Raw genomic sequence first — 25,132 nt, 5'->3', positions numbered from 1 at the left:
TGGAGCTTCCTGAGTTCTCCCAGGCCCACAGGCAAGCAAGTAGTGAGAACGTGATATACTTGTTTTTAAACAGGAGAGAACTCAAACAAAAAATTCAAACAAATTGACATTCTGTAATACAATCTTCCTGCAACTGCGTATTCTGGATTAGAAACGATCTCTGGTAACCAGTCGTTAGAGGCGCAATATATATCGAGCGGTTACCTTCGATGAATTGCTTGTTATCGTGTCATCCTACCTGGAGGGTTTAGGACTTTATTAATTGTATCAGTCTTTGGTTTGGCTGGATTTCTCTCATATGTCTGGACTATGCTGTTTCCTGTGTTAAAAAGCATCAACAATAATATCACGGAGGAGACATAATCGTTCTCAAATCTGCGTATGCTCACTCATTCTCGGTACAGAGCGAGGCATGCAAACAAATCTGATTTCAAGTTTCTGTTTCTAAAATTTGCAGTTATTTACTACCCAGAAAGGTGCGTCGACAGGGGGAAACAATTTCATTGATGTCATCATCGTCATCAGCGTCGTCGTCGTCATCATCATCATCATCATTATCATCATCATCGTCGTCTTCTTCCGATATAGCGGTCGTCGTTATTCATTAAATTAATGCCATGTCCAAGTTCACTATCAACATGACGCGCTATCCATTAGACTACCGAGACCGCCTGCTTATTATTAGTGTTCGTTAGAGTGTATAACCACTGTTTTAACCATTGTCGTCAACAACAACATGGAGGGGCAATGTAGTTTCACGTGGTGTTTTACCAGCCCGAAAAAAACCCCGTTTTCATGAACATATGTTGGAAAATAATCCAAACTTGTATCATCTGTCCTTGATCTGCATGAACGTTTTACCCCATAGTGGCATTCATTACAGCAATGTCAAGATGTTCCTCCGATTAACGGGTGCGGGGGACAAACCGGAATTAACTTCCCCGAAAATATGTAAATTAGCAGGAATATCATTATGTGTAGCGTCGCCCCTTTGTCAACTGCGATCGAACTCATTTAGCAAACACAATTTCCTTACCACTCCTTACTGACAATAGTTGACGGTAGTTGCTGTTATATGCCCTATGGAGGTCGAGACCGTTACAACCAATGGTGTATATTCTTATGCGGGGATGGGTACACGGAGCAGGCCAATGTGAACTGCGGTAATGTAAACTGCGGTGAGGAGAGATGAATTGGTGCGGTGTGCGGTGTGGTGCGGTGAGGTGAGGTGAGGTGAGGTGAGGTGAGGTGGGGTGGGGTGCGGTGCGGTGCGGTGAGGTGAGGTGAGGTGAGGTGGGTGGGGTGGGGTGGGTGAGGTGAGGTGAGGTGAGGTGGGGTGGGGTGAGGTGAGGTGAGGTGAGGTGAGGTGAGGTGAGGTGAGGTGAGGTGAGGTGAGGTGAGGTGATTTGATTTGCTGTGGGGGCTGGGGGCTGGAGTATTTGCTGCATAGAATTGCTTCCCATGTGTAGGCCAGAAGCCTGTGATCCCATCCCCTGATTACGTCTCAATGTTTACCAGCATCCTACTTTTCTCGTCAGTTGAACCACAGTTGAACGCGTCAAGCGCATGCGTCAGTTCTGGTTTTCATCTGCCAGTAGGTGGGCGATTCAACCCGTGCTGTAACGGTAATACTGACTTTGTCTACAAATCGCTGTACAACATTAAAAATTGTTCAGGGAACACTCCCGAAAGATCAACACGACTATGAACACTCAAGCATGCAGAAATATTTTTATTGCGAATTTTCAATTTATGAAGAAAATGTAAAGACGATTAATTTTCTAATGTACTGTATTTGGAATCAGTGGGATGGGTTGTAGATGCAATTAACAGACTTGTTCTGAATGTGTGGTCATCAATCAATGCTACATGGGTATAATGTACATATCCAGGCGACACAATTCCTATTACTTAACGTTTAAAGGTGTTTTTATGAATCAGGAAAGGTGCATTTTATGTTGCCATGCAAAGCACTTTTGCATAGCGCTATTATCTGCCATGGCCTACCTCGTCAATTTCCGTCGAGGCATGTCGAAACGGGCTGAGCCTTTTTGAATACATCTTAGAATAAATGTGTAACTCTATTTGAGCATTTTAGAAATATAACCATTAGTGCTACATAATGTGCCAATTATGATTAACACTTTCCAAACAGTTACTACAACCATAAAAGCTGTTAAGCTTCGGTTGTGGGCATCTGGAGAATGGTGAGTTTTTTTACAAATGACACTCGGGAACACATTTTTGACAAGATAAGGCCTATTTATCCTAAGCTTGTGAAAACACGTGCAAAGCATATTAAAATACCTGACTTACCGCCATTCAGATATATCTAATTTAGAGGGAAAAAAGGCTTGATCTTTCATCCTTATATGAAAATACCGTAAAACCTGAAATACATTTCAGTCTCCTCTACTTCAAGGGTAATCCGAGTGAGTTTAGTTTTACGCCGTACTCAGCAATATTCCAGCTATATGGCGGCGGTCTGTAAAAAAACTCAAGTCGGGACCAGACAGTCCAGTGATCAACAGCATGATCATCGATCTAAGCAGTTGGGATTCGATGACATGTCTCAACCAAGTCAGCGAGCCTGACCATCCGCTCCCGTTAGTCGCCTCTTACGACAAGTATGGGTTGCTGAAGACCAATTCTAACCGGTGCATTGTTTTGTATTGGAACAGCAAGTACACACCTCACAGGGGTAGTGAATTGTGACCTTGAGTGAGTGAGTGAGTGAGTGAATCGAACCCGGGTCTTCAGTATGACGAGCAAACGCTTTAACCACTAGGCTACTCCTTTGTGACGTTGTGTTTCTGTGGTGTGGTATGGCTTTGTGGTGTGTTGAAAAATAAGGTGTAAATCAACAAGTCCTACACATCCAATCCACAAAATTGCCTCATAGGACAAGCACAGGTTGCCGGGTACCTGTATCCCTTACTAGGACATCCCTAGAGTCGATGTATTAACACCCGAGCCAAGGCTCTGCACGTCAAGTGGAATAAATATCATCACGCCATTTAACGCTGACATAATCCAATATACGCAAAGCGGGTATTAGGATTATGCTGCTCGACTGTTCCTATCAATATTTCTCAGTTAAACGGTATACTGGCTGTACACATAACATCGCTTCGGCTTGCCGCACGCCAAAGTAATCAGGCTTGATAGGAACACAAGGCTCCTTTTATATATAAACCGTTACTCAAGCCGGGGAGATTTCCTTTTGTGGCACAGACTTGTACTTAAACAATTATTATAACTTTCAGCATGGGCTTACTAAGCCGAGAGACATCAGCCAAGCAGAAAAGTCTCCTGTTGTGTTGAACATTGCAAACACATTTAGATACATATATTTTGTCATTGTCCGAGAAACAGGATCTGTCAGCTATCGAATTATCCTTGTTGAATGATAGCAAATTTTTTTTGTAGTTTATGCAGGAAAATATCATCTTTCGATGTACATTTCTCACGCATACAGTAAACTATGGTTATACCTATGAACAAAGGAACACTAATTCTATTTCGGTTTGGCCGTAGTTCGTTAGACCCATTTTCAATAATTTAAACACAAGTTACTTGGACCCCGAACCACAAAGTTCGTTATCCTTCATTTCGTTAAAAGCGTGTTGTTTATAAACGCAGTTTCCTGAATTTGAATTAATATTCTATGAATGTACGGATATATGGTGCATGATAATCGTTTTTATATATTCTTCCTGCTCTCAGGTTTCAGTACCTTAGGCGTGCTGGAGAAATCTGTCCCCGTGGGTTTGAATCTTACGTTTATACTGTAAGGCTTGCATCACTTCGGGCTTTCGTAACACAATACGCTGACGTGTCGTATACGACTCAGGTACTTTTCAAACTCACTCGTGGAACGAGGTTTGGTGCTTGCTGTTCGTGCTATATGTTTGTTTGTTTGTTTGTTTGTTTTTGTTTGTTTCAAATCCATGTATTCGTTTAGTATACAGTTAATATTTAATGCATTTAAGCAGAGAGAGAGAGAGAGAGAGAGAGAGAGAGAGAGAGAGAGAGAGAGAGAGAGAGAGAGAATAACGTACTATTGATGAGATAGGCACATTTGAATCAAAATCAAAACGGAAACAAACTCAAAACAAAAGAGAGAGATTGTTGATTTACTAATCTAACACACGCCCTGGCCGATCCTTATTGCAATCATACAAATCCTGTTTCGATGCTATTTTGATGATCACATTGTATGACAAGATGGGGGAAAAAACTCGACACGTCCTGTTTCTCAAGATACGGTTATCTGTCCTTCGCCTACGTTTACAGTTATCCTGTGCTGGTATATACGGGTGAATGGCTACCGTTGGCTACCCAGCCCTCTCATCCTCGGTGGGTATCTCGGGTAACTGTACACTCCCTCTATAATAGCGGTGTTCCCTGTACCAGCTCACAACCTCGCCAAGCTTCACGGCTCTAACTCATTACTGTTTCCAACGGCAAATAGCTTTAGTACATTACTTCGTAATATTAGAATCGTTCTTACCGACATTGCTAATCGGTTTATGGTTAAGACTTGCAAATAATCAGCTCGGAGTACTGTTATTGACATTTGGCTTTGATGTGAAGCATTGCAGTGAATGGATACATTCGAGTGTTGACGACCTGTGATTAAATGTCCTCAAGATGCCGAAAAGTTTTTTGATTACCAAATATTGTCGACGTCGAGTGACTTACCGTGGGGATGACGATGTCGTTGAGGAGACGAAGGATGTTGCAACCACACCCACGCGGTGTACTACAGATTCAGAGGACTGTCATAACCCTTCCAGTGATACCAGTCATTCTTGCGACGAGGCACCACCAAATTTAGGTAAGGCTCATTTAAAATATTGACAAAACGCTTATCGGGAAAGTGATGAGATGAGAAAACAAAGCAACAGGGGTCGTATAAAATTCCTTGTTTATTTTCTAGGAAAATATACTGCAAAAGAAGGTAAACATATTTTATGTACAAATGGTATCTAAACGTTGCTAGGTTGAGTGAGTGGTTGTTGTTTTACGCCGCATCAGTAATTTTGCAGGTATTTTCGGCGATTACCAGTCTGAAAATGTCGCAGAAATTCTGTAAACCTAAGATCCCAAATACAGTGATAATACCTGTATCAAATACTTTCTTCAGACCGATAAATGAGACAGAAGCAGAAGAGAGACAGAAAAACGATTTTTAAACAGAAAAGTATGTTCTGGTGTTTTTAGAATTAGAATAGAATTGACATTTAAATTTACATACATGTCCATTTTCAATGTTAAACATTTGAGGAATTCACCCATTCATCTTCCTCTTAAATCTCCCCTACGTACCATTGCACGATTGTATGAAGTTGTATCCAGCTGATAGTTTTAGAAGATATTAGACACGATAAATGTTTTCTGGGTGTTTTCTTTTGGTGTAGACACAAAAAGTATAGTCCCCGTCTCCTTTTCCCGTAGTTATAAAATATTGGTGAATCAACACCAAGAATCACATGAATTCGTAAGTATACACTATTCCACTGTGCAGTAGAACCCAGACGAGATGGATACAAAACCCGAAAGTAAAGTGCCATTTAACCACAAGCTGATTTTTAGAGTCTGGCGTAGCGTGTACACTTGAACTCGCCGATGAACGCCTGCAAAAATACGCGTTAGCATATGCACACTATGTGGCGAGGATTGCACCACAGTGGAGATATATAAGTCATTGTGGAGATGTGTAAATCATTGATGTAAGAGTACTTTGTTGTTTAAACAATATATATTCTGGTACTTAAGGCATGTACACCGGGATTGACAACAGGGTTTCCCCGATATTAATCTACTTTGTGCAACTGGCCTTGGTCCATAATATACACAACAACAAGCTACATTAATTACTTTACCAGTAATTTTAGGGTTAGACTGGTTACGTGATCATTTTCAAATACATTTATAAACAAACCCGTGAAATCCGGGTTAATATTTTAAGAAACTCGTGCTTGTCTCAAGAGGGACTAGCGGGATCGGGTGGCCATGTTCGCTGACTTGGTTGATGCATGTCATCGTATCCCATTTGAGAAATCGATGATAATGATGGTAATCACTGAATTGTCTGTACAGACTGAATTACTTAGAGACCATGTGGTTGGAACATTGGCGAGCGCGGCGTTAAACAAACAGGCAAAATATACACATGGTCAGAATAATGCAACAGAAATAGTGCATTGTTGTTAGAAACAAGTACACACATATTCTTGGACTGAAACCCGTGAAGATCCGGGTTAGAATATTCATCTTCAGTAACCCATGCTTGTCGTAAGAGGCGACTAACGGGATCGGTTGTACAGGCTCGCTGACAACGTTGACAAATGTCATCGGTTCCCAATTGCGCAGATCGATGCTCATGCTGTTTATCACTGGATTGTCTGGTCCAGACTCGATTATTTACAGACCGCCGCCATATAGCTGTAATAATGCTGAGTGCGGCGTAAAACTAAACTCACTCACTGTTTGACCGAAAGTTTTATTGGAGCTGTGTCTGTTTATAATGTCATGCATTCATATGCATACGTAATTCAATTTAACGCGATTTTGAATTTAACATACGGATGCAGAACATGTTGATGCCATATAAAGTATAAGGCTTAAGCATCATACGGGTGCAGAACATGTATGTACTGGATAAAGTATAAGGCTAATGCATCATACGGGTGCAGAACATTTATGTGCTGGATAAAGTATAAGGCTAATGCATCATACGGGTGCAGAACATGTATGTACTGGATAAAGTATAAGGCTAATGCATCATACGGGTGCAGAACATGTATGTGCTGGATAAAGTATAAGGCTAATGCATCATACGGATGCAGAACATTTATGTACTGGATAAAGTATAAGGCTAATGCATCATACGGGTGCAGAACATGTATGTACTGGATAAAGTATAGGGCTAACAGCATCATACGGATGCAGAACATTTATGTACTGGATAAAGTATAAGGCTAATGCATCATACGGATGCAGAACATTTATGTACTGGATAAAGTATAAGGCTAATGCATCATCATACGGGTGCAGAACATGTATGTACTGGATAAAGTATAAGGCTAATGCATCATACGGGTGCAGAACATGTATGTACTGGATAAAGTATAAGGCTAAAGCATCATCATACGGGTGCAGAACATGTATGTACTGGATAAAGTATAAGGCTAATGCATCATACGGGTGCAGAACATGTATGTACTAGATAAAGTATAAGGCTAATGCATCATACGGATGCAGAACATGTTGATGGCGGATAAAGTATAAGGCTAACAGCATCATTATACGGGTGCAGAACATGTATGTACTGGATAAAGTATAAGGCTAATGCATCATACGGGTGCAGAACATGTATGTACTGGATAAAGTATAAGGCTAACAGCATCATACGGGTGCAGAACATGTATGTACTGGATAAAGTATAGGGCTAACAGCATCATACGGATGCAGAACATGTATGTACTGGATAAAGTATAAGGCTAATGCATCATACGGATGCAGAACATGTTGATGGCGGATAAAGTATAAGGCTAATGCATCATTATACGGGTGCAGAACATGTATGTACTGGATAAAGTATAAGGCTAATGCATCATACGGGTGCAGAACATGTTGATGCCATATAAAGTATAAGGCTAACAGCATCATTATACGGGTGCAGAACATGTATGTACTGGATAAAGTATAAGGCTAATGCATCATACGGGTGCAGAACATGTATGTACTAGATAAAGTATAAGGCTAATGCATCATACGGATGCAGAACATGTTGATGGCGGATAAAGTATAAGGCTAACAGCATCATTATACGGGTGCAGAACATGTATGTACTGGATAAAGTATAAGGCTAACGCATCATACGGGTGCAGAACATGTATGTACTGGATAAAGTATAAGGCTAATGCATCATACGGATGCAGAACATGTTGATGCCATATAAAGTATAAGGCTAACAGCATCATTATACATGGTGCAGAACATGTATGTACTAGATAAAGTATAAGGCTAATGCATCATACGGGCAGCATGTTGGTACATGTATGTACTAGATAAAGTATAAGGCTAATGCATCATACGGATGCAGAACATGTTGATGGCGGATAAAGTATAAGGCTAATGCATCATTATACGGGTGCAGAACATGTATGTACTGGATAAAGTATAAGGCTAACGCATCATACGGATGCAGAACATGTTGATGGCGGATAAAGTATAAGGCTAATGCATCATTATACGGGTGCAGAACATGTATGTACTGGATAAAGTATAAGGCTAACAGCATCATACGGGTGCAGAACATGTATGTACTGGATAAAGTATAGGGCTAACAGCATCATACGAATGCAGAACATTTATGTACTGGATAAAGCATAAGGCTAAAGCATCATCATACGGGTGCAGAACATGTATGTACTAGATAAAGTATAAGGCTAATGCATCATACGGATGCAGAACATGTTGATGGCGGATAAAGTATAAGGCTAACAGCATCATAAGGATACTGCTGAAGATCTTGCTCATCCTCCCATGACACTAAGCGAACCCCTCCTTGCCACAACAAGCGTATCCATATCAAGCCTTGCAAGTCATCTTCCCGTTCTATTAGCATCACTCCCGTACACAGTCAAGTCATTAGGATGATCGCACCGGGGTATAACTTCCCCGGGTATTTGTACCGGGGTGGCTGTACCCAGCAGTGTGTCCCTGTCAGTTTTGTCATATCGGACTGGAACGAGTACCATCCATTGAAACAGCTGCGCAGCAAGTTCACATCTCCGTCTTAACTAACACGTGCAGCTGGCTAAGTTGTGACCCGTGTGATGGCACTCTCTAATCTGATCATCTGCTTGTTCCGGTAAGAGTCTAGCCCAGAGGGAAAGATGCAGATAATTTGATGCATAAATAATTCATAAGGCCCTATCGTCGTTTCGACAAAGACAAATCTGTTTCGAAAGAGGGGGGGATAAGAGGTACCATGTACCCAGTGAGGCTTGTTAATCTGCAACAAGTGGTATTGATCCAGTTCTTAACGCTCATGTCAACAGAACAAAGATATGTATGGCTAGATGGTATATATGTGCTTGGTAGAAGCCCATGTCTCATACGATGAGTCAGGAGATTTCCTACCAAGTAGGGACATATATTTCTGTCTGTATAGACATATATGTATATACGAAGTCGTGCACTGCGTTATTATAAGCGACTGCTCTTATGTACAAGCAATGCTCGTATGTACAAGTATACGCGGTACTTGCACTAACATATACTTCTATGTGCTTGCACTTTACATGTAAACACTCATTTCTCAGATACACAAACACTCCTTTTATACTTTGATCTCATATACATGCACTGCTCTTGTATTCATGCACTTCTTGTATGCATGCACTGCTCTTGTATACATGCACTTTTCTCACATATACGTTCACGTATACATACACTTCTCCTATGTACATTCGCTGTTCTTGTGTACATGCACTTCTATATACATGCACTACAATGTACCTGTATACATGCACTTCTATATACATGCACTACAATGTACCTGTATACATGCACTTCTCTTACATAGATTACTGTTCTCACATACCTGCACTTCGTGTATACACGCTCTTCTCTCACATATATGCACCTCGTGTAAACATGCATTTCTCTTATATACATGCACCTCGTGTATACATGCACTTCTCTTATATACATGCACCTCGTGTATACACGCACTTCTTCTATATATTTACTGCTCGTGTATACACGCACTTCTCTACATGGACCTCGTGTATACATGCACCTCGTGTATGCATGCACGTCTCTCATATACATGCACCTCGTGTATACACGCACTTCTTCTATATATATTCACTGCTCGTGTATACATGCACCTCATGTATACATGCACCTCTCTTATATACATGCACTTCTTGTATACATGGACTTCCCCTACATACATGCACTTCTCTTGTATAAATACACTTCTAAAAACATGCAAAGCTTATGTATACATGCACGTTTCTCATATACATGCACTGTACTTAATACATGCACAGCTCTTACATTCACAAGACCGCCTCCGTGGTGTAGTGGTTAGAGCGTCCGCCCGGAGAGCGGAAGGTCGCGGGTTCGATCCCCGACCGCGTCATACCAAAAAGACGTTAAAATATGGTATTTGTTGGTCCCTGCCTGGCGCTAGGCATTAATGGGTACAACAAAAAGTGGTCGGCTCGGAGTCAGTATAATGTGTCTGAGTGGGGTATTCATGATTCACTGCGGCATGGTATCTCAGTGGGCTAGCACTATAAAACCAGCTTAAGTCTTGGCTAGTACAAGCAGCCGCACATACACATACACACGCATGCACGTCGTCATATAAGCGAAATATTCTCAAGCACGACGTAAAACCCAATTTCATCTCATCTCATTACATTCATAAACTGCTATATACCTGTACTCTAGTATACGCACACTTCTCCCAATGATTTCATTCCTACATATACATGCACTACTCTCTTATACGGCACCTCTCATATTACACGTCTCTACTTTTGTACTTTTGCCCCGTATACTAGTATATACTTATATACATTCTCTTATATACACGGATCGTTATTACTCTCTGTTCCTTTATATAAGAACTTTTCTAAAATACATACACTTCTCCTATTTACTGTTTTTTCATGCAGATGCACATAAACATGCACTGCTCTTAAACACTGGTGCTATACACTGGTCCTACACTTTACACTGATGATACTTATACTCATGCTGATAAGCTTTTCATATGTACATGCACGGCTGTTACATATACATGGCTCTGATAACAAATACTGCTCCAGTTTCAGAACCAAGAGCATTTGCATATTTGTCATTATCACTTGACGCAGCACAGCTCAGCATCACTGAGAACTCCACCTGAGCGTTTATTCATAGATCGTTATCAGCTCCAACACTCATAGCGTTAGGTAGCGGTTTCACAAAAACAGGAAAAAATGCGATAGAAAATATCCCTTTTCCAAAATTGCTTAACGCATTGTACTTAAAACTTAGCTTGCAGCAGATCGTGGTCTCAAGAATGAACATACAGTAACAAGAGACTTTAATAAATTCTTGATGGGTTTAGCCGACGACTGGTGAAATAGAGAAGGGTCCTTTCTTGACTGGCAAGATAAAAATTCCATTCACAGGCGTACAACTATGTACCCTGCGAGGTGGAATAAGAAGCGGATCGTTCAAAGCCACTTTCAGTACGTACTTCATGATTCTGCATAAACAAACATTTTATAGGTTTGTTCTGCAACCTGAGCCAGAAACTATCTAATTTATTACAATGTATTTTCTATTATGCTTTAATGCGAGGCGCGAGATATAGCATAATAACCTACTAAGTGACAGGGAAGTGACAGGCTATCGCCTTCTTTAAATCCCAGGCTGACAAGAATACCAGCTGTTGGTCTGCGTTAACATTAACAACCAATCGCTTGGCACATATGGGATAACATAACGGTGGTAATTCGATACCTCCCAAGTAACGGCAAAATATGTCCATTCATCTCTTTCTGTGTGGAGATCAGTGCCCATTGTCATTAGGTAGCATCTTATCCTATTAAAAACAACGTTATTGTAGGCATAAACACCATCTTTCAGCCGTATCTCCGTTTTCTGAATGAAAATCGACTCAAAAGAAGTAACACGAGACCAACTTCCTGTCTTTTCTGATTCGCACGTCTAACGGTGGTCTATGGCCATCTTCAGCCTGAATAATACATATATACTTATATGTATTGTTATCGTATGTCAAAGGGGGGTAACTGCAGTGTGGACCACACGCCCCACCCTTCCAAACGCCCGTCCTTGTCAAGAAGACCTGCATGAATCCATTATTAAAACTGACCTCGAGATCTCGTCTCATTGTCATGTGACCGCGGGATGCCAAGCCCCGAATCATGTTGCAAGTGGCGCTATGTAACTGTTTTTGCAGCCATTCAACAATAGAGTAACTGTTCATTCATAAGGTCACGTGGTTTCCATTCAGTATTCCAGTAACAATAGGTCATGGGCGCTGTCTGGTCGTGTGAATGACGTGAATGAGTAAAGATGGACGGTCGCATTCCTCCACACCTTGTCAGACTGTTCTATGTTTGCCAACTTGGAGATACGGTTTGCTCAATGAGAAAAAACGGGTCACCGTTATGCGGCATTTGCGAATAAATGAATTCAGAGGTATTTCTGTGATAGGTCACAGGTTTAAGGATGTCCGTCTTTTCAGGCGTTGTGTTATGGGAGGTGGTATTATGTGACACATGTTGTTGACAGTATTTGTTTTTGTTTGTTGTTAAACGCCGCACTCAGCAAATATTCCAGCTATATGGCAGCGGTCTGTATAATATCGAGTCTTGACCAGACAATCCAGTCATCAAAATCATTAGCATCGATCTACACAAGTGGGATACGATGACATGTGTCAACAAGTCCGCCAGCCTGACCACCCGATCCCGTTAGTCACCTTTTACGAAAAGCATGGGTTGCTGAAGACCAATTCTAACCAGGATCTTCACGGATGCTTTGTTTTGTATTGGAACAGTAAATTATCAGAGGTGATGTATTGTGGTGTGTTGTGACGTTGAGGTGCTATGGTGTCGTATGGCGTTATTATCTGTTGTAAGAAGTGGGGTTTTAGGTGATGGTGAGGTGAAATTGGGTTTAACGTCGTGCTTGAGAATATTTCGCTCATATGATGACGTGCATGCGTGTGTATGTGTATGTGCGGCTGCTTGTACTAGCCCAGACTGAAGCTGGTTTTATAGTGCTAGCCCACTGAGATACCATGCCGCATGAAGCATGAATACCCCACTCAGACACATTATACTCCGAGCCAACCAGTCCTTGTTGTACCCATTAAAGCCGAGCGCCAGGCAGGGACCAACAAGTACCATATTTTAAACGTCTTTTGGTATGACGCGGTCGGGGATCGAACCCGCGACCTTCCGCTCTCCGTGCGGACGCTCTAACCACTACACCACGGAAGGCGGTCAGTGAGGTTTGAGGTGATGGTGAGGTGATAGTTGGTTGTCTGGTTTGTTTGTTGTTCAACGCCGCCTTCAGCAATATTCCAGCTACATGGCGGCGGTCTGTAAATAATCGAGTCTGGACCAGACAATATCCCGTTAGTCGCCTCTTACGACCAGCATGGGTTACTGTAGACCAATTCTAACCCGGAGCTGCTAGCCTCAGCTGTGCCATGAACCTATCGTAGTGAGTTTGAACCCCAGATTCGTCCTGATGATTACCTGCGTTGCAGGTGCATATGCTGCGTGTACACCCCTCCACTTTGGCTATTAAGTGAGCAACAAATGGCATCCACGTATCAACCTTTATCATCACAGGTGTCTTGGTAAAATATGGTTTCGCTAGACTTTAGGAACCCGTGAAGGTCCGGGTTAGAATGAACCTTCAGTATCCCATGCTTGTCATATGAGGCGACTAACGGGATCGTGTGGTCAGGCTCGCTGACTTGGTTGACAATTGTCATAGGTTCCCAATTGCGCAGATCGATGCTCATGCTGATGATCACTTGGTTGTCTGGTCCAGACTCGATTATTTACAGACCGGCGACATATAGCCGGAATATTGCTGAGTGCGGCGTAAAATTTAACTCACTCACTCACTCACTTTCGGAAAAATGTTGAAGTGCCCATACACAAAAACCACACACAAAAACACACAAAGGTTCCAGCATCTTTTTAAGGTCTCTTATTAGTGACATTTTTATGCATACGACAACGCACCTTTCTGCACCCCCTTAACATTGATGTCACCCAGATAACGATGTGATGTGCGACCTGGCAGACTTATATGAGTTTGTCAACAGGTTACCGCAGTCCCTATGATCAGAATATCAAGTCTACCTGGGTCGGATAATAGCTTATGCTTATTTAATTGCCAGCTGCAGTATGCAATAAACACGTGATCTAGATTAGTGGCACGATTAAAGTTATAACACATACTTGTATGACTGAAAAAAATACTATGATGTCATCTTGGGTAAATGCAGTAGTGACGCCTTTTGAGAATATGTTTTACCACCCACAGTGGGATAATGACCCCGTTCATCCATCCATCCATCCATCCATCCATCCGATCATTCATGCTAGCTCCAGACGTTCGATATACTTATGTACAAGAAAATATCTCACTAAATGTGAAAATGCTCAAAATCTACATTTTGGAGGTCACATTGTGCGACTTTGCTTGTCATTACACAACCCTGTACACTTAAAAGAGCCCACGAATACGTTGGTAAATGACCAGATGGTGGCCACATGAATATGTGAATTAGTCAGGCACCTAATCGCCAGCACACAAAGTCAGCCTGACTTTGAGGGTGTGGGTTCGAATCCCTGATGGGACTCAACCCAACAAAAGTACTAGAATATGTACTTTACTAAGAAAGCGTAATCCCAAATATAACGTATGCTACATTTGACCACTTTTTAATGGCATTGTGTAATCATAGCTTTGATATTGCCTATCTCACCATTTACTCTCAGTCGATTTTACTTGCAGATGAAGAAATTTTTCTCAAATCACCTGTGCCACGTGATCTCAATAACAATTACTTGGAGCTCTCCCCGGTCACAGTATCGTCTTCCAATGACAAGAAGCGAATGTCTCCTCATCAGCTGTTTCCCTCAAGATCCCACTCTCCTGAACGTTCGTCATATCTGAGTCCGCTGACGTCGTCTCCTATACTGACGTCACCTCACGGACCACACCCAGGGTCATTCAGCACCTCCCCACCCGCATACCCGTGTTATTACAGTCCGTATCTCCACCCTCCGCCACACCCCCTACACCATGTGCCGCACCACTACTACAACCACGACGACAGAGCGGAACACAACATCGTCACGTCACCTGGTCCAGCAATACAGGTAGCGCCTATTTGTCATCTCTATGTTCTTGATATGTACTTAAGGCATGGAAACCCAGGTGCAGTAATTGTGTAGAGTTGATTCCTTTAGCTGTGTCATGAACCTATCGTAGTGAGTTTGAACCCCAGATTCGTCCTTATCATTACCTGCGTTACTTGGGAGTTTCTTCCAAGAAACTGACATGTTGTGAGATAAACATGTTTCAGAACCCATTCATACCCCTTGCATTTTAACATCTTTAACTGTCCACATCATACTCATTGTCTTTGCCACAGGTGCCTTTGTTTTACTGTTAGCCCCATACTCAATGCTCATTGTGTTTGCCACAGGCGCCTTTTGTTTTACTGTTGGCTCCATACTCCATGCTCATTGTGTTTGCCACGCGCGCCTTATTTTACTGTTAGCCCCATACTCAATGCTCATTGTGTTTGCCACAGGCGCCTTTGTTTTACTGTTGGCTCCATACTCCATGCACATTGTCTTTGCCACAGGTGCCTTTGTTTTACTGTTAGTACCATACTCAATGCTCATTGTGTTTGCCACAGGTTCCTTTGTTTTACTGTTGGCTCCATACTCAATGCTCATTGTGTTTGCCACAGGCGCCTTTGTTTTACTGTTGGCGCCATACTTTATGCACATTGTCTTTGCCACAGGTGCCTTTCTTTTACTGTTAGCACCATACTCCATGCTCATTGTCTTTGCCACAGGTGCCTTAGTTTTACTGTTGGCGCCATACTCCATGCTCATTGTCTTTGCCACAGGCGCCTTTGTTTTACTGTTGGCGCCATACTCCATGCACATTGTCTTTGCCACAGGTGCCTTTGTTTTGCTCACTTGCCACAGGTTCCTTTGTTTTACTGTTGGCTCCATACTCAATTTGTGTTTTGCCACAGTGCCTTTCCTTTACTGTTGGCACCATATTCCATGTTAATTGTCTTTGCCACAGGTGCCTTTCTTTTACTGTTGGCACCATACTCCATGCTCATGTCTTTGCCACATGTGCCTTTCTTTTACCGTTGGCACCATACTCCATGTTAATTGCCTTTGTTGCCTTTCTTTTCTGTTGGCACCATACTCCATGTCTTTGCCACATGTGCCTTTCTTTTACTGTTGGCACCATACTCCATGTTAATTGTTTTTGCCACAGGTGCCTTTGTTTTACTGTTGGCACTTTACTTTGTTGAATTTACCCGTGTGCTACGTTAAACTAGAATCTGTGATATAACTGAAGTACTGCCTGAAGACCTCATTCCATTAAATACAATGCAAATTGCTTGAATATTGACTTGTTATTACTTTGGCAGCACCTGACAAGCGGTGGTGTGGAGGTCATCAACGGTGGCTATGGCATCAAGAACCCTTTGCTGGGACAGACGGCTCTACAGAAGGAGATAACACTGTCTAGCTGTGGTGTGTACATCTTTTACAGCTGTACAATGTACATGTATGTCTGCGCATGTGTACATGTGTATTTTGTGTGTACATCCGCAGGTTGTGCGCATACCAGTACACTGTGTGCATGTGCAGCAGGGGTTGTGTGTTTACATGTGTAATTAGTCTATGTAGAGCTATACGTTCGATGTGTAAAGCTTTGTGTGTATTCATTTATATGATTGAGTGAGTTTAGATTTACGCCACTTTTAGCAATATTCCAGCAATATCATGACGGGGGACACCAGAAAGGGTCTTCACATATTGTACCCATGTGGGGAATCGAACCCGGGTCTTCGGCGTAACGAGCGAACGCTTTAACCACTAGGCTCAAGCTGGTTAGTGCCGCACGTTCTTCGCCCAACACAGACGCAGACGTTTCAGTTGATGCTGACGGAGGCATGGGCCTTTGCCGAAATGGTCGATATGCCTAAATGACGACAACAAGCAGTCGTCTCATCACTGTGTGTACCTAACATGATGTACCACTTACAAATCTCAGTGCACTGTCTTTTATACTGTTGGTGCATATCATCCAGGATAAAAAATCTACAAAATCGTGGTTTTCATGATATCCCACGCACATTACTGTATAGGATATTTGTGGTGTTTTGGGGCAAAACGTACACAATGTTTGTCAAAATAAAATAAAAAGTATTTTTTGTGTGTGTAAAACACACACGGTGTGTACTTTCTTGTGTACATCGGTTTATATCAACCGTGTATATGCATGTGTGAACAATCCTTACTTTTTAAAGATTATGTGTAAATATGATCATGATATCATAATAATCATGGCACAAAGATGAAATATACTCTCAGTTTGAAAGTTTTAGTGTTAACGATTAGAGGATGTCATGTGTTCTGTCTGTCTGACTAGGGCGGTAGGGTAGCCTATTGGTTAAAGCGTTAACTTGTCAAGCCTAAGATCCAGGTTCGATTCCCCGTATGGGTACAATGTGTGAAGCCCATTTCTGGTATATAGCTAGAATAATGTTAAAGCGGCGTAAAACCATACTCACTCACTCACTCACTGTGCCTGGCTTTTTCCCCAACTGTAGCTTGTGAGCTGTACTATATACCTGATTCTTCTTCAGTTGAAGCAAGTAAGATGTGTCCCCCGCTGGCTTATTGCTGGAATATTGCTAAAATTAAAAACGGCGTAAAACTCACTCACTATATGTGTGACTATTCCACAATTGAAGCCAGTCAGTAGAATTATATATCTGACTATTCCCCAGGTTTAGAGAACGACAACGAGAGGTACGCATGTCGGATTTGTGGCAAGCTGTTCCCCCTTCAGCGTCTTCTCAACAGACACATCAAGTGTCACAGTGACGTCAAGCGATATCTTTGCACCTTTTGTGGCAAGGGCTTCAATGACACATTTGACCTGAAGCGACATACCAGGACACACACAGGTAGGTCGACCCAGCAAATCCTCTCATAATCCAATGTATTCTAGAGCAGGACAGATTAAGCGTACGTGTATATCCTGGTTGAATAAATGAACGCTGAACTTTAGATTCCGATGGTGTCAAGGGGTATAACTATAGTTCTGATTGCCTCAGTCTTATCACGTCGCGTGCCATTATATCTCATGTGCCAGAAAACTATTTGTTGACAAGATAAAGGAAGCCATCAAGCGGTAACTAAAGGTTGGAAGACCCGGAAGTACCACGTGAGAAATTGCCTCTCTGCATTGAAGACACCTGTATAGAGAGACAAAGGTCGATATACATGTAAACTTCAATTGAGCATATTTGGCAGCATCGCTGGCTATCTTTAATAAATACATTAGGGGATGCAACACCCCCCTGTTAAAACCCTGGATTGTGTAATGAGGAAATATATTCTACAAAAACGACTAAGGACCGTTCGATTGTTATACTAATACGCTAGTTATTCTGCCATTGCATGGTGAAGGTGCGGCATGGGGGTTGATGTTATACTCACGACCTTACTATACATCCTCTATACCAAACATACCCTTGAATATCCGGTTTAGAATTGGTCTTCAGCAACCCATGCCTGTCATTTAAAGCGACTAGCTGTATCGAGTCGTCAGGCTCGCTGACTTGGTTGACACATGTCATTGTATCCCAGTTGGGTAGATCAATGCTCATGCTGTTGATCACTTGATTGCCTGGTCCAGACTGGATTATTTACAGACCGCCACCATATAGCTGGAATATTGCTGAGCGCGGCGTAAAACAGCAACTAACTAACCAGCTATACCAGACAGCAGGGCAACATCAACTATTTATATTTCTCCATAAAGTGATGGTGGGTTGGGGTGGGGTCATATAGTGTTTAATTTTATTTGAAAACTTCGAATGTGTCTTAGATATGCAATTATAGGAGATAACTGACCAAATAATGCTTAACCCGTTTAGGTCTTACTCAGCAGTGGGTTATCCTGGTCACATGCAATTCATCTGTAATTCTAGGCAGGCAATGAAAGGGCAAGATAACACAAGTGAGCTAAGTGATGGTATACAAAATTATTTTAAAAGAGGGTGGATTTGGCAGAAGGACTAAGAACTATCGAACTTAAGTATGAAACAGGACGAAAGAATATAATCTGATACCAAGCGTACTCGACACAGACTTATGGCACGCGGACATCAACGTGACTTGAGTTCTACTGTGGATATCATTCATAGTCGGTGATTAATTCATATAACTTTCACGTATTTTGCTTAACGCCAGTGTGTTTCGGTGGATGATCCAGAGACGTAGATCTCTGGCGTTGTCGGTTGTAGTTTACAGATGCGGAGTTGATACTCAAAATAATAATTCATGAACACCTTGATTGTGATCTTTAACAACAAAGCATTTTCAGAAGCATGACGCTTATATGTGCATCGTAATAGGGCATAGATATTATCCTCTTCGCTGCATTATCTAGCTCTCTGTGTAAACATTCTGGCCTCATGAACTTTCATTTACTCTATACAATCTAACATAACGCTTGTTTGTGAAGCAAAATGCCTGTCGACACGCCTATACAATAGCTGTTTCGTTAAATTATACACCAGTAAGTAATTCTCACATGTATGTTTAATCATTAAAGCATCAATGTCCTGTTGCTGGGTTGCAATGCTTCGCTTCATATTTTGATACTCTGCCAAGACGGTAATGGAAAACTTTGTATTTTTTGCACCTCAACAAAGATAGAATTTCTCCAATCTGCATTACACTCAGAGCGATAATAAACTTGTCGTCAGTGCCAAATTTAATCATTGACTGACGGATGCCTGGATGACAAGAAATATGTATTTTGGGAGCTGTTGTGATATTAAAAAAACTTCTTCACGTCCACAGTGATTTCAATCAGGGAGGATGCTTCTCGGTATCTTTTGTGTTGGGGAAGCCATCCGAACTAATTATTGAAAGACAAACCTGCAGAGTTGAATGCCTGGCATTCCATGGTGTGTCTGTCAAGTGCATTAAATAACGATATCACAGAGAACCGTGGAATGCTATGACAGATGTGGTCTTGCACGTCGACCTTCTGTCTTCTACTGCAGCGTGGATTGACATACTACTAAGATAGCTTACATTGGACACGCAAGACGTGTATCCCTGCAACACGATATCTGTTACAGTATGGTAATGAAGCTTATTAATCTGAGTGTTTTAAGTTTTAGTTATGCTATCCGCCTTGAATCGCAATTCTCGAGTTAAAGGGGCTATAGATGTGTGTGATGACAGTTCTATCAAATTGTACTCAAGTCCTTCACATGCTTCTCTGTCCACGATCTGTTGCTGTTTTGTGTGTCAATCTAAGCAAGCAATGTCCTTAATTACACATAGAGTGAGTGAGTTTAGTTGTAGGCTGCTTGTATTCCAGCAATATCACGGCGGGGGACACCATAAATGGGCTTCACACATTGTACCCATGTGGGGAATCGAACCCGGGTCTTCGGCGTGGCGAGCGAACGCTTTAACCACTAGGCTACCCCACCGCCCCTAATCATATAGACAATGTCGCAGTGCCACACATAGCATTAACTACACCATCGTGTTATACTTCCGTGTTACTGAAAATCATCGGATCGCCTGGAAATATGGACAGTTCTCTTTGAGACATTGCAATCAGAGTTAAATTTAAACACTCCCTCTGAGTTCTTATGGCAAACCACTGCTGGGTTATGATAATGGCGTTTACACAGACAAACAGGACAGGATTAGAATGGCATAATCATATTTGCTGGGACTGCCTCATGGCCAATACTCAATGCATCTCTAATGACTGAAACTGTCCGTACAAGCAGTTGAAGTTCGTAGATTAACTTTGTAACAACACTCAAGATTCCATCAAACTATAGAGGACATATATGCACGATCAAAACTGCCAATGTCAACTGCGAGAAAGGTTGTTCTAATGTTTTACATGGATAGAATCCTTGACACAGACATATATTGTTCACAAAATGCTTTTGAGTTACTTAGAACTTAAGAAGTACCCAGAGGTGGGCTTCACACATGCGGGTATTCGTGAAGGTCCGGGTTAGAATATTGATCTTCAGTCACCCATGCTTGTCGTAAGAGGTGACTAACGGGATTGGGTGGTCAGGCTCGCTGACTTGGTTGACACATGTTATCGGTTCCAAATTGCGCAGATCGATGCTCATGACGTTGACCACTGGATTGTCTGGTCCAGACTGGATTATTTCCAGACCGCCGCCTAACGGATTGAAGATATATTTCTTAAAATAATTTCATCAACCGGAATTTCATTAATCTGGTCATCTTCATCAGGTGATTTCAGAGCAAGATGTGTTAATTTGCATGAAGCAAGAACCTTAAACTCATCTCTCTCTCACTCAATATCTGCTCTCAGGAGGTGACTTAACGGATCGGTAGCTTGATGGTCACAGCTGAAGCGTTTAATGTCAAGCATACAATGCTCATCCCGTCTATCATTTTCTTTATATTTTCAGGTGTACGTCCCTACAAATGTGCCGTGTGTGGCAAGGCATTTACCCAACGTTGTTCCCTAGAGTCTCACTGTAAGAAGGTTCATGGGACGGATCAGTCCTACGCTTACAAGGAGAGACGGAACAAAGTGTATGTGTGCGAGGACTGTGGTCACACCACGGAGGATCCAGCTCAGCACTACCTCCACCTGAAGAACCTCCACCCAAACAGCCAAGTCCTGCTCAAGTTCTATGACAAAAGACAGTTTAAGTTCTCCGACACCAGCCTGTCCAAGCTGATGTACACGTCCATGACGACGGACAGACCAGGACAATCCCTCATCACCACCAGTCCAGATCTGGACACCAGGAGCTGATGACGTCCCGGAAAGTGTTGTGTGTGATTTGATGTGGTTTGACAAGCGCCTTGTTGACTTGAAGTTCGTATTGTGAATCTTGCTTTCGTGAAGTACGTAGGATGGATTTGAGATGCTTGGGTCCACATGCACAAAGCGATCTTAGCGCTGTGACAATCGTAACGAAAAAGGATCTGCTGTAAAAATGTGTGCCCAAGGAAATGGGGAGAGAGGTGTGCGATTAAAATGAAACTGGACAAAGAGACAAGCATTGAGATTCAACTACAATGCTATTGATTTATGTGAAACATCTCTATTAACTGAATATATTTCACAGGAACGGTTACCATGTGTTAAATCGGGCTGACAGATAGATGTTCGACAAAAGGCACAGTTTAACGAAGCAGTCTTAGCGCTTCGACTTTAGTAAGTCTGCAAAACCGGACTAACCTTATACGATGTGTTTTCATTACACAAAACCCATATTAAATGACATTATAGTGAGAAAAGTATATCTACGCCCGGCCTAACTGACACAGTTTTAAAAAGCGATCTTACGATGCTAATATCACTTAGTGAAACGGGGTACCTTATAATCTTATTACAACTGAATCATAAGTCTCATGGCTAAGATTGTTTCGTTAAGCGAACCTCAGTGTTTACTAATTCACTTACTTGACAAGCGATATAACACTTATTAGTGTGGCCTTACCCATGAAATTTGATTAGACATTCAAAACAATAACAACAGTATTACTGTGATGACTTACTTTCACATCACAAAACTGAGGAAAATATTGTGGTCGTAATTATTTAACTATTTTTCCTATAATTTTTTGTATATCAGTGGCGCGTGCGTCAAGCCGCCATTTGTTGTACCTATCTGTGACATTGTACACGTATCAGTGACAGAGTACAGGCAACTGTGACAATGAGAAAATATACTTATCTTTAACAGAGTACAGGTATTTGCGAGAATGAGAGAGTATCCGTATAAGTGACCGAGTAATTACAAATGTGACAATAAAGGAATATTCGTATCTGTAACAGTGAGAGAGATATGTATCTGTAGCAGTGTGTCGCAGTGAGTACTCGCATCTGTGACAGTGAGAGGTATATATATCTGCAATAAAGTAGATCTGTGACAGGTCACACTTCTGTGACAGTAAGAGAGTACGTGTATCTGTGACTGAGTATACGCATCTCTGACAGAACATACGTATCTGTGACAGCGAGAGTGCACACATCTTTGACAGCGAGAGAGTACGTCTACCTGTGACTCAGTATACGCATCTCTGACAGAACATACGTATCTGTGACAGTACATTACTTTTATAATATCATTCGTTGTTAAAAAAAGACATTTTATATGAATTATTTTATCGCCTTTAAAGAGCCTTTGGTCAGAATAAATGTTTGAATATTGCTTTGTAAAAATAGCCTTCCCCAAGTCATAAAGACAAAAGCGCTATCACTTTACAGCGAAATTTAAACATGATAATAACGGCACTTCCTTATAACTCCTGTAAGTCATTATGCAGAATGTACAATTTGTTTGAATTGCCAAAGGTTTTGTGCATAAGGCATTGACCATTTGCTTAGCTTTAAGAGAAAAAATCTTAAATTTGGAACTCAGAATATTATAAATTGACCCGTGTTATAATTTTCAATGAAGATAAGTTAATAGCAGATTCACACTGCTTAATTGCACGGCCATGATTTCTTACTTTACACTTTTGTTGATATGTTGCATTTACATTTTGTTAACCAAATAAACAGATGTATATTTTACTTATGTTTGTGACCTACAAGTAAATTATTCGACGAGGTATATTGAGTTTGTCAATCCATTTAGTATCATCCACAGAACAAGGTTAGACGGCTTTAAATATATTTTATCTACCACCGCCGCAGACTCATCAACACTTACATGTGATGAAGAGTTCCCATACATTCATGTAGACTGAGTTAATCTTTTATTCCATGATGAATGAAACCTACCTATGCCAATGAGGCATGCAAAGGGTTATCAAACGGTTACACCCCGGAAAAGCCCCATCTGAGAAAAAACAGGCTGAAAGGACACGGCAAAAGGACACGGATGAACAACGGGGGAATGTGGCTTTGGCGGCAATGCTATTGCAACACTGTTAAGCCCCGTAATAGGGTACAGTATTTAAAATAGAAAAGCAAAGATATATACCATTTATTTTAAGTTTTATTCACTGGAGGTTTCATAACAAGCATAATTAGTATACTAACACCCACATAACTCATATTTAATTCACATCATCATCAATTCTCATAATTAATTCTCAGCATCACAAGCATACCCATAGTATAGCCTAGTATAGTTCATTGTAAATAGAGCAGGTCGGCGACATGGTCTGCATACTCTACATCAGTCAAATGCTGATTTACCAACTGTGTCTTCAGTGACCTTAGTCGGCTGTCAATATTTCTGTATTTCTTGAGTCTTGAAGCGGCTGTCCAGTAGGTCGACAGTCTCAAGACTGCAACTTTCGTAAATGATTGTTCGCGTTTGAACAGTTTGACAATCTAAAAAATGTTGGGGTGGCACTTTCGGGCTAATTTGATCTGAATAGTACTCGGGGAGATCATATGCTTGTTCTATATAAACATCATTTACATAGTCACAGCTTACCTTTGATCCTTATATCCTTTGATCATATGTTTGATCTATATAAACACCATTTGAGATCTTCTTAAACCGACGAATTATATAAACAATATCACGGGCGTTTTTGTTAACTAGTCGGTAACTCACTACTTAGTTTGTGTATTGAAAATGTGGCTTTGCCGGCAATTCCCCTTCAAAATGAAATGTGGCTTTGTCGGCAAAATCAATTTTTTTAAATGTGGCTTTCCCGGGCGGACAGCTATCAAACAGATGGTTAATGATATGAGCACCAATATACACACTGAGTCGGTGAAAGGTGTTTCACAACTAGCCACCAAGGCTAATGTATTTGTTCTGGATGAGTGAGTAAAGCTTTACGCCACCTTTAGTAATATTAAAACAACATGACGAGAGAGCACACCAGAAATAGGCTTAACGCATTGTACTTTGTGAGGGATCGAACCCGGGATTTTGGCCTGACATACTATCTTTTTAACCACTAGGCTACCCAAACTAGACCCTTTTCGCCCTTGTGATCATTTGGTAATAATAGGGAGCCTGACGTTTGCATTCAGAAAGTAATTAATTTTGGTAGAATATGTAAATTATTTTGAATTTTGTTTTGCACTGGGTTAGGTACAGTATGATGATTGTAATGAATACTGACTGACTGACTGACTGACTGAGTTTGGTTTTACACCGCTTTTAGCAATATTCCAGCAACATCACTGCGGGGAACACCAGAAATGGGCTTCACACATTGTACCCTTGTGGGGATTCAAACCCGGGTCTTCGGCGTGACGAGCCAACGCTTTAACCACTAAG

General features: G+C 41.5%; 1 protein-coding gene across 2 annotated transcripts; it reads left to right on the top strand.

Moving 5' to 3' along the window:
- The first annotated feature begins 4,315 nt into the window (after positions 1–4,315).
- LOC124270838 (zinc finger protein Gfi-1b-like) lies at positions 4,316–23,497 on the top strand. Of its 2 annotated transcripts, XR_006896886.1 has the most exons (6): positions 4,316–4,840; positions 14,587–14,954; positions 16,259–16,364; positions 17,627–17,806; positions 21,335–22,779; positions 22,815–23,497. XR_006896886.1 is itself a non-coding variant. In XM_046705894.1 (5 exons), the coding sequence occupies exons 1-5, from the start codon at positions 4,654–4,656 to the stop codon at positions 21,685–21,687; spliced, it is 1,194 nt and encodes a 397-aa protein (XP_046561850.1). In that variant the 5' UTR covers positions 4,316–4,653; the 3' UTR covers positions 21,688–22,796. The 2 variants fall into 2 exon arrangements, 1 of the variants encoding a protein (XP_046561850.1); XM_046705894.1 differs by lacking the exon at positions 22,815–23,497 and having other exon boundaries at positions 21,335–22,796.
- The last annotated feature ends 1,635 nt before the right edge of the window (positions 23,498–25,132 follow it).

The sequence above is a fragment of the Haliotis rubra genome, unplaced genomic scaffold, assembly GCF_003918875.1.
Source record: "Haliotis rubra isolate DU_JTF1 unplaced genomic scaffold, ASM391887v1 Scf155, whole genome shotgun sequence".
In the NCBI taxonomy this organism is placed as follows: domain Eukaryota; kingdom Metazoa; phylum Mollusca; class Gastropoda; order Lepetellida; family Haliotidae; genus Haliotis; species Haliotis rubra.
Note: the sequence above shows the minus strand (reverse complement) of the source record. Positions and strands in the feature narration are given on the sequence as shown.

Coding starts and splice junctions, on each gene's coding strand:
- LOC124270838 (XM_046705894.1), top strand. CDS start 4,654: ATGCCGAAAAGTTTTTTGATTACCAAATATTGTCGACGTCGAGTGACT. Junction 14,955..16,258: donor CACCTGGTCCAGCAATACAG/GTAGCGCCTATT, acceptor TTACTTTGGCAG/CACCTGACAAGCGGTGGTGT. Junction 17,807..21,334: donor ACATACCAGGACACACACAG/GTAGGTCGACCC, acceptor TTATATTTTCAG/GTGTACGTCCCTACAAATGT.